The sequence below is a fragment of the Brachionichthys hirsutus genome, chromosome 19 (assembly GCF_040956055.1).
Source record: "Brachionichthys hirsutus isolate HB-005 chromosome 19, CSIRO-AGI_Bhir_v1, whole genome shotgun sequence".
Lineage (NCBI taxonomy): Eukaryota > Metazoa > Chordata > Actinopteri > Lophiiformes > Brachionichthyidae > Brachionichthys > Brachionichthys hirsutus.
Genome location: NC_090915.1, coordinates 9,579,185 through 9,589,226, shown reverse-complemented (window position 1 = coordinate 9,589,226; position 10,042 = coordinate 9,579,185). Strand labels below are relative to the sequence as shown.

At 43.0% G+C, this 10,042-nt stretch overlaps 1 protein-coding gene across 1 annotated transcript in view; it reads left to right on the top strand.

Annotated features, from left to right (window-relative positions):
* Positions 1 to 5,016: 5,016 nt before the first annotated feature.
* palm2akap2 (PALM2 and AKAP2 fusion) overlaps positions 5,017 to 10,042 on the top strand; it is a 55,230-nt gene continuing 50,204 nt past the window's right edge. Inside the window, exon 1 of the mRNA XM_068752578.1 lies at positions 5,017 to 5,117. Coding sequence (XP_068608679.1) covers positions 5,067 to 5,117 — 51 coding nt within the window. The 5' untranslated portion in view covers positions 5,017 to 5,066. The remainder of the gene's footprint in view (positions 5,118 to 10,042) is intronic.

Here is a 10,042-nt window from a genome sequence, read left to right as displayed (position 1 = left end):
GTGCGATTTGTGACTTGTCTTTTTGTCAAACTAGAAAAGATTTCAAACATGCATTAATCCTGCAAAAATACACTTGGAGTTGTAAAATCGCAGCAGGACAAATCCAACACTGGCCATTTGTTAACAGTGTCTCAAATTGCCTTTCAGAAATCCAGTGATTGATTCTCAGTCCCACAAGGAGTAAAAAATGTGCAGTATCAGCACATTTTATTCAATAATTGTTTTCATCAGCTACATTTCCTGACAAAGATGAACTCTTTCAGATCCCTCGACGACATTTAAATGAGCAAAAATGTAGAAAAATACCCCTACATTCTACAATAAATCTGTGACATTCATAACATATTAATACTGTATTCTTTGCTTGTACAAAGTTTTTTCAAAACACGTTTTCTCTTCTTCCTTTGTCTTGTCCCCTGAGGGGTCGCCACAGCAAACCAACCTTCTCCACCTCACCCTGTCCTTTGCATCGTCCTCCCCAACACCAGCCACTCTCATGTCCTCCATCACTACGTCCATGTCTCTTCTCCTGGGTCGACCTCTAGCCCTGTTCCCTGGCAGTTCCATCCTCAGCATCCTTCTACCGATATCGTCCCCGTCTCTCCTCTGGACATGTCCAAACCATCAAAGTCTGGTCTCTCTGACCTCGTGTCCAGAACTTCTAAACCTTCACTGTCCCTCTTATTGCCTCATTTGTTGTGAATTACACTAAGGATTGTTTTGCCATTTTAGAAGGCCATGTTTCCAATCATGTTTTTGTCACAAACGGAACTTTAGGATTGTGGGATAGGCTAGCACTGGTAGCACATACTAGCTTACTGGTTTACTGAATATTTCACATAATTTTCCGGAAAATGAACTACCATGGCATAAAAAAGAATCTTTTAAATTGGTAATCCTGTGTATTTCATATGGATTTATTATTATTATTATTATTATTATGAATGGAACACTGGAAGCGGATGAACTTAATCTCTCGAGGCCTTTCTCAATCGCACAATGTTGTGTTAAACAATGGCTGACCCGGCTTTAACATGCTGCCTCAGAACGATTTACTGGGTCTGGGAGATTAGCTCGTGTTACAGAATGTCCAGCATCATCACCGAAGCACCGATTAGAGCGACTGCACCTGCTTGAATGGAACACAGCCTGGAGCGTGGGGGCTATCGTACATTCGGTACATCTTTACCACAACACAAAACCATTCAGCTGACTCCACTGGTTGTTTCTGGCATGACAGGGAAAGACTGCGAAATCTCTTTCTTGACACCTGAACTTGCTGCAATCAGCGGCTTCATGAATTACTGTATTGCAAAGCAGCAAAGCAGACATCTGCTGAACATCTATATCTCACCGCCGAATTTAATCTGGATCGGATCATGTCAGAATACGGATTTCATGGAAATCCCATTTACGGATTCAAAAATCAGTTAAAAATACAACTCGGATTCACTTTTACTTTTTATGATTGGTGTATAAAGATACCAAGAACAATCTAGAACCTTTTGATGATGATCCAGATCAACATGTGGACGGTGCAAATCTAATTACAAGGGGAATGAGCTGCTTGGCGGAGGTCAGTTTTCTCGTTTAATTATGCTTTCCCTTTCCACCTTCAATGTGTTGCCACTCTGAGCACGAATCAGAAATCAGGAATTGACCGATCACTGCCTTCGTCAACAATTGTAATCCTTATAGATTTGGATTTGTGTTGCTCTGCCAGACTAACTTCAGAATTGCCACCATCGTCACTTTTATTTGTTTTTTGCAGTGTAAAAACAAGCAGAGTTGATAACAGAGGCTGCAGTGCTGGGGTCATAAATAGAGGGGAGGATGTGATTTATAAATGCGTTTAGGCTAACCTGTGTGTGTGCAGACAGACGGATGGTCTGACACCTCTCTGTCAGGCATAAAATATGAATGAGATCTTGGTCTGGTGCTCCCACGGCCAACAATATGCCTTCTTGGGTTGCTTTGCGCTCCTCCTCTTTCCACTCTCCCTCTCTCACACACACACACACACACACACACACACTCCGCTGAGGAGGCCGGTCTTCACTGGTTGTGGCTCTTGGTTATTTTGAGAAGCATTGAAATTTGGAATAGTGAGCTCGGGAAAGGCAGACCAATGAGACGCCAGCATTAACACACACACACACACGTACAGTTTTAGCGACTTGTTTTCTTTGCCCCTATTTATTCATTCCACCGACCGCCTATATTCACCATTTACATACCGGTACATGTATGCTTTCTGCCTCTCGTTCCACATCTGGATGCCATTACCTCTGGGCTGGAATTGTGTGGGGAGGCGGGGCCAAGCCGACTGTAGTGAGGTCATCACGTCGTCGTGGCAATGCAGAGGAACAATGACGCTGTTGTCTCCGACGTTGACCAGCCAACGTAGCTGAAGTGGATGGAGCGGGGGGGAGGGTGGCAGCATTTTACGATGCAGTGGCAGAGTTTAAAGTAATGGATGGTGAGAAATGGATTAGAAAGGAAAAAATAAAAGAGAAAATGTTACATAGAAGCAGGAAGGCCTGATTTATCACGCCAGTGTGAATGTGCGATGGCATGACTGGAGTAAATCCAGGTGAAACCGAGACTCTGAGAGGCCACAAGTCTGAAACTGCTGGTGGCTGTAAAGTCGGACAGCTGCAGGGCTGAGCCCGGTGCCAAACGGCAACCGTGTTACTCATCGTCTGCAAACTGCATGTTCTCAAATTAAAGGAGCAGCAGGACATTTAAATGCGCCATGTTTTTCAATGGAATAAGCAGAAAAAGAGTAAAAAAAAACAACCTAGAAAGTGATATGTAGCTTAGCACTTAACAAGTTAGCCCTACGCCAAAGAAAGTCTGCGTGAAATAGATCGTAGTTTGCCTGAAATACAAGCAACGCACCAAACATAAAGTTAAGAAAGCCTCCCACATTTAGTCTGTGCTTAAAAATGTTTTACACGTGCAAATCAACTGTGGAACTTTCAAATTCAACTTGGAAGAGCTGCTTCTTTACATCACGACATTTTGCAAATACAACAATGTAGCACGTAATCGCTTTATCAAACAGCATCTTATTTATAACGTCAGCACAAAAATCTTAAGGCTTATGTTTCTGGACTCTGCTGTTCTTATACTCGTTGATGTTATCGTAATTACTACAGCCGGTATGTTACCACCTATGCTATTAAACATACAAATGGATCTTTCATACAGAACACTTAAAGAGACATTTTTCTTGTACCCTCAAATCATTGCTGGACACGAGGCGGCATTGGTATCGATCGAATGCCCGTTCTCTTGCTAGAGAATGAATGCCTTTTCAATAATCTATCTCATTTTGCTCCATTGTGGTCACCATCAACCTCAAATTAATCACTTCTAGTGGGTTTTTTTGTCTTATCAGGATGAATGAAAGAACATTTTACATTTCTTTCGTCAAAAAGTTTGCCCACCCCTGGTTTAAGCAGTCGGGGTGAAAGGTCACAGTCGACGAGGATTGTTCTTGTCGTCTTGTAGCTGCTGCAGCATCTTTACAGGAGGGCTTCTCTCTAGCTGCAGTTATTTATCATACACACGTTTCTTCGTAATGTTGCGGTTTGCGTGTGTGTGTGTGTGTGTTACATGCTTCTGTATTCCCTGAAGAGGCAGCAAGGTTCTGCTGCTGCTGTTTCTCCTTATAAGGATGTCTCCTCGTGGAAGGAGGGATGGAGAAAGTGGACAAAGAGGAGGGTGGTCGTGCTGGGAAATAAGGAGGGACACAGGAAGAAATACGTAAGGCAAAAGGACAGGTAGGGACGAAGGGGCGAGGGAGCAGGGAGGTGAAGAATAGGAAGAGATGGGTCTCGAGGGAGAAACAGAGCGAAAGGAGGTGAGGGAGAGAAGGAGAGTAAATGAAACCTGATTGAAGTAAAAAAAAAAGAAGAGGGATCAAAGAAATGTGGGACACATTTGTGCGCCTGTGAGTGATGCCTTTGAAGAAGCGACGCTCACCTGCTGCCAAAATTACCTTTTGTCTCTTCTTTTTCTTTTTGCCTGAACTGCTTTCCTAAAGTTGACTTTTGATGTCCAGAAATAGAGGAAGAATCAGCCGTCGGATCGATGACATTTGCCGTCTCAGAATATTTTTTAAATGACAGGAATTTGCTGTGCTGCTTCTTCACTCTCATGAAAGTGAGATAAATGCATTACACGGATCGCTAAAATGATTAAATGTGTGTGTGCCCGACGGCAATTCTTTAGATTACGTAACACACACGCGTGAGCGCTGTGACGCCCGAGGATGTTGTCATAACGGCGAGGCGTTAAATGGCCTGTAAAGGTATAAATATGTCATTTACACGAGTTTTACTGTTTCAGGAATGCTTTTGTGTACAAATAACAAGTAAACACGAATCCGTTAAAAATTATAATCTCATAATATAAAATATAAGATGAATCTTTAATCTAAGAAGCTAAGCTTTAAATAATAAAATAAAATGGCCTGATTCAGACTTTAAACTGTTAATGTTGTTTTTCCCCACTGCCTTCAAAAAAAAAGACAAATTACTCCTCGGCTTCTCTTTTCCCTACTTCGGCACTTTTGCTCCGCTCTACGTTCTCTCTTTCTCCTCTCACACTGCCCTACCTTCACGCCAGCACTTCTCTCTCTCTCTTTCTCTCTCTCTCTCTCTCTCTCTCTCTCTCTCTCAGCTGCTCCTCCCAGCTGTTTAATCACACATGCTCATGCCTAAAAAACCAAATGAGGGAGGGCAGGAGTGGACAAATGGGAGGGGGGAGAGGAAGCCCAAAAGAAAGATTGGATGATAGACGGAGCGAGGGAGAGAACGTGAGCAGTCGGCGGAGTGCGAGGCGCATGGCCAGTGAATGAGCTCCTTGGATTACTGCAGAGGAAGGACCTCATCTGGATACTCCTGCTCTTCTCTTTCTCATCCCTCTCTCCCCTCTTCATCTCCATACCTCACCCTGAGGGACACCGGCTCTCGTGTCTTCCCAGATCTCACGTCTCTCGTTCTCCTTTCACCCCCCCCCCCCCCGCCCCCTCTCCCCCTGCTTTCCCTCCCCTCAGGATGTCGTGTGAGGAGGCTCAGCTCCACAAAGAGAGGCTGCAGGCCTTGGCGGTAAGTCAGAGCATGTTTGAACTGTTTTCATCCCGTCTGTCTGTCTGTCTGTCGGTCTGTCACGCTCTCTGTTTTATCACTTTATCCATGTTCACCTCAATCCAAACAGACAGAAGGAGGCGGAAAATAAGTGCCCGGTTCTGTTTCTTTGTTTCTCTTGCTCCACACCAAAGTTCAAGTTCACTGAACTCTGGACAAGTAAGAACGACATGACGTAACCACGGTAACATCCCGGTGACCTCGTCGCTGAAGCTAAACATTCAGTAATGACCTGCCGATTTGCCAGTTACTTTTAGCATATGAGCTTCTTGCTCCATTAACAGCACATCTGCCGCCCAGTTTACCCAGTTTACACTCGCTTGTGGTTTAGCTTCTCCAGTGGTTTGTGCAAGACAACAAGAACTGTCATAATTTTTTTTTTTTTTTTGCCATGGAGTAGCCATAATGATTTTCAAACGCTAAATTAAAAGTGAATCAGCTTGATGCGTGGGGAGCTCCACACGATGACATCATCTCCTCCTACACGCATTTTCATCTCATAAAACCGTTATTGTTGCTGCACCCGTCCTGACGAGCTTCACGCTTTCGCCAGCGTTCTGTCTTTCTGTTACTGTCAGCTCTTAAAGACGGTCTAAAGCAGCTAAGAGGAAAGTTGGTGCAAATGAAATCCTTTCAGTTTGGCCAGATGTCTGAGGTTTCAAGGTGCATCCTGTCCAAGGTGGAGGCGTCCATACGCTCCTTCATGTTTCATGCTCATACAGGCATCTGTTTCGGCGCTGGTAGGACTTCAGAGCAACCTTTAGACCGGAGACTAAATTTGGCGCCAGTGAGGAACCACAGCATACCACACACACACACACACACACTCATACGCACAAGAGGGGGAACAGCAGCAGATGGAGGAACTATTTTGGCCACGTTGATCATGGCACCCGTACCAGTCTGCATGTACTCTAACCAGTCGGGCACTTAAAGCAAAGGAGGAGAGTGGAAAGTTCCCACAAGGTTGGTTTGGGGGGGGGCGAACATTTCTGGTTCTTGCATCATTCCTGCACGTGTGTGTTTGGAAAGTCGTCCAAAATCCCTGATTGGGAGAAGAAAAAAAGATGTTTATTTGGTTTGGTTTATTTTTGCAATTTTCCAACTGAGGTTAATGTTGCAAAGAAATCTCCACAGTCTACATCACAGTCCTACTATAAATTCCAGTAGTTATAACAGGCATTTGCTGAAGATGTAAATCATTTCAGGCGATTTGTATCCTCTAAATGAGAATGTATGTCTCGCCTCAGCTGTGTTGTGTGTACGCAGGGCCGTCAACAGACTTGCTGGGGCCCGGGACAAGCAGGAACCATATGACCCCCAACCCCCAACCAAATAATCCTCCATGACATCTAGCCATTCGTTTAAATCAAGCAGCCACGCAACAGAAATGTGAAAATTACTCTTAATGACAAAAACTGATGTATATAAGAACATTACAAGAACTTCACAACCAATTTCAATAAATTGAACACAAAATTTTACTGATACAATCAGTTGACTATTCATAAAGACTGCAACAATAATAATAATATAATGTCCTCTGGTTCTAATTCTCACATTAGTTTAGCAGTACATATTTCAGCCTTCTCTATTCATTAAAGCCAATGTGTGAAAGCCGTGCGCCTTGCTTTGACTGCAAAGTCATTAATAAGGTCACTGCATTCGAGTCTGAACGAGCTCCCTCTCAATGGGTTCTGTCTTCCCCTGCTAATCCTGTAAAGTGCCTTGAGATAACTTTCTGTTGTGATCTGACGCTATATAATTAAAATTTAATTTAATTTAATCCTAAAGAGATCCTTTGATCTTGATTACGTTTCACGAAATGTTGGGAATATTACCAAGAACAGATGATTAAACTTTGGTGAAAATCCAATTATGAGGGGAATGAGCTGCTTGGAGGAGGTCTGTGCTCTCATGGAGACTTTAAAGGAGCTTTGATCTTTAACTATCCATCCCTTTAGTTAAAGAGACTCACTCACTCCTTTGATGTTTAAAACAAAGGACTTTGATGTTTCAAAAACATCAAAGGAGGACTAATGCCGGAAAGGTATAAATCAAATGACCTCCCAACAATATCCTTAGTTCTACCATCTGGAAGAAATGTCAATGGACAATATGAATAACGACAACTGCAAAGATAGTGTCAGCTCAACGATCAGTGCGCGCTTTGCACAAGTGCTGTTTGCTCCAAACAATGCGAGTAGACACTACTGGAAATTTGAAATGAATAGGCTCAGGGATAGCCATGACGAATCGCCTAACACAGGAAGTGACTTCAGAAGCAGAGATAGTCTCTTGGATGAAATCGAACGGCTCGAAGCAAGAGTAGGGAACTTAGATAGAGTTCTTAAGACTACTAACACACAGCTAGAGGCCCAATTAAAAATCAATGGCGACCTTAGGGAAAGCCTTAATAAGTGCCAATATGAACTTAGACTGCAAGCAGAGGAAAAGAACAGAGAGATCTCTGTTCTGGCGAGGTTGGTTGAGGACCAACATAGTGGTCCAAAGCATGGTCTAAAGCTTAAGCTGGTTGACCTGAAGGAAGCTAAGTCAAACCCCCATCTGGAAGACATTGAGCCGACCAAGGGCAAAAAGGAGAAAGCCCGTTGTCAGTCCAGCCATTTAAAGATTACTGTCAATAAGATCAAAATGACCCTGGACTCAGAGTGCCAAAATGCGGCAAAGCGGGTCAGAATGATCATCACCAGTAGCGCGATCGATAAGGAAAATGGGTATTTGGACGAGGCACTCATTCAAAGGAGAGAGGAGGAACAACTGAAGCCGAAGAAAAAGAAACAAAAGCACTGGTGGGGTCGAATTCTCCCAAGATCCAAGGATCCACACTCCAACCATATCTATTCCGGACTAGAATAGAGGCCTTCAGTCAAAGAAGTCATCACGACTCTCTCCGGAGGCCAAAGAGGTGCATTTTTTGAGGGCAGGAGTCAAACAGTTCCACCCTTGGGTGGCAGTATTGTAAAAAGATGATTTGCCCATGTTTGTCTTATCCCTCCTATAAGACAAACATGGGCAAATCATGTAACCTGTAATCAGGTTGTTGTTTGAGCTCCCTCTAGTGTTGTGGCTGTGGGTGTCACTAAATCTTTGGAGGTGTTTATTCATTACCCTCACACCGAAGGGGAGGCGAGGGTATTGCAATTGGGTGCGTTTGTTTGTTTGTTTTTTGTTTGTTTGTTTGTTTGTCTGTCCGCGCGCATAACTCAAAAACTAGAATGGCGTTGATCCAGATCTGGATCCAGATTCTAGAATTTTTTTAAGGATTTTTGACATTTTTCTTAATTTCTTCAAAACGCATGGCGGTATGGATCTGAAAAAAATCACACATAAGTACTGCTTAAAGGTCTATGACCTTGACTAATTTCGGCCGGATCAGGATCACAATCCGGATATGAGAGCTAATTTTCATTCTAAAATCAGTATTTTTCAGGAGGCCATCCTGACCTCAATTTTGGAGCTAGAGACTTCAAATTTGGTATGCACACTCATAGTTCATTCTAGTTTCATATATGTTATTTCATATATGTTACAGTTGTAGTTGTATCTTTCCCCGTTCCGGAGCAGCAAGTTTGCGCAGGTTTGGCCCCTCTGATCCGGAAGCCCTGTTTATTGTCTCACAAGATCGAATAGTCTATTGGAGGCGAGGGTCTGCAATCTCTGATTGTCTTTTTTTAATTAGTATTGTTAAATGTTGATGATTTTTGTGCCAAGGACTTTCAACGGAAACAATAACTAGAAAAAGACAATCAGAGATTGCAGACCCTCGCCTCCAATAGACTATTCGATCTTGTGAGACAGTAAACACGGCTTCCGGATCAGAGGGGCCAAACCTGCACTAGCTTGCTGCTCCGGAACGGGGAAAGATACAACTACAACTGTAACATACATGAAACTAGAATGAACTATGAGTGTGCACACCAAATTTGAAGTCTCTAGCTCCAAAATTGAGGTCAGGGTGGCCTCCTGAAAAATACCGATTTTAGAACGAAAATTAGCTCTCAGATCTGGATTGTGATCCGGATCCAGCCGAAATTAGTCATGACCTTTAAGAGGAGTACTTATGTGTGATTTTTTTAAGATTCATGCCGCCATGCGTTTTGAAGAAATTAAGAAAAATGTCAAAAAGTGCCCTATCTCGCAATGTTAAAGAATCCTTTAAAAATTTCTAGAATCTGGATCCAAATCCGGATCGACGCCATTCTCAGGGAGGACCGAGCCACGGACAGAACCTTGCTTGTGTAAAAATATCAAGTCGATTGGGTTACTAGTTTTTGAGTTATGCGCTCGGACAGACAAACATACAAACAACAAACAAACAAAGAGACAGAGAGACAAACAAACAAACGGACGCAATTGCAATACCCTCGCCTCCTCTTCGGCGAGGGTAAATATATTCATCATCATCATCAAAATCATTTTGAAAGACAGATACTGCATAATTAAAGCAACTTTGCCCATGTTTGCCCATGTTTGTCTTATCCCTCCTATAAGACAAACATGGGCAAATCATGTAACCTGTAATCAGGTTGTTGTTTGAGCTCCCTCTAGTGTTGTGGCTGTGGGTGTCACTAAATCTTTGGAGGTGTTTATTCATTACCCTCACACCGAAGGGGAGGCGAGGGTATTGCAATTGGGTGCGTTTGTTTGTTTGTTTTTTGTTTGTTTGTTTGTTTGTTTGTCTGTCCGCGTGCATAACTCAAAAACTAGAATGGCGTTGATCCAGATCTGGATCCAGATTCTAGAATTTTTTTAAGGATTTTTGACATTTTTCTTAATTTCTTCAAAACGCATGGCGGTATGGATCTGAAAAAAATCACACATAAGTACTGCTTAAAGGTCTATGACCTTGACTAATTTCGGCC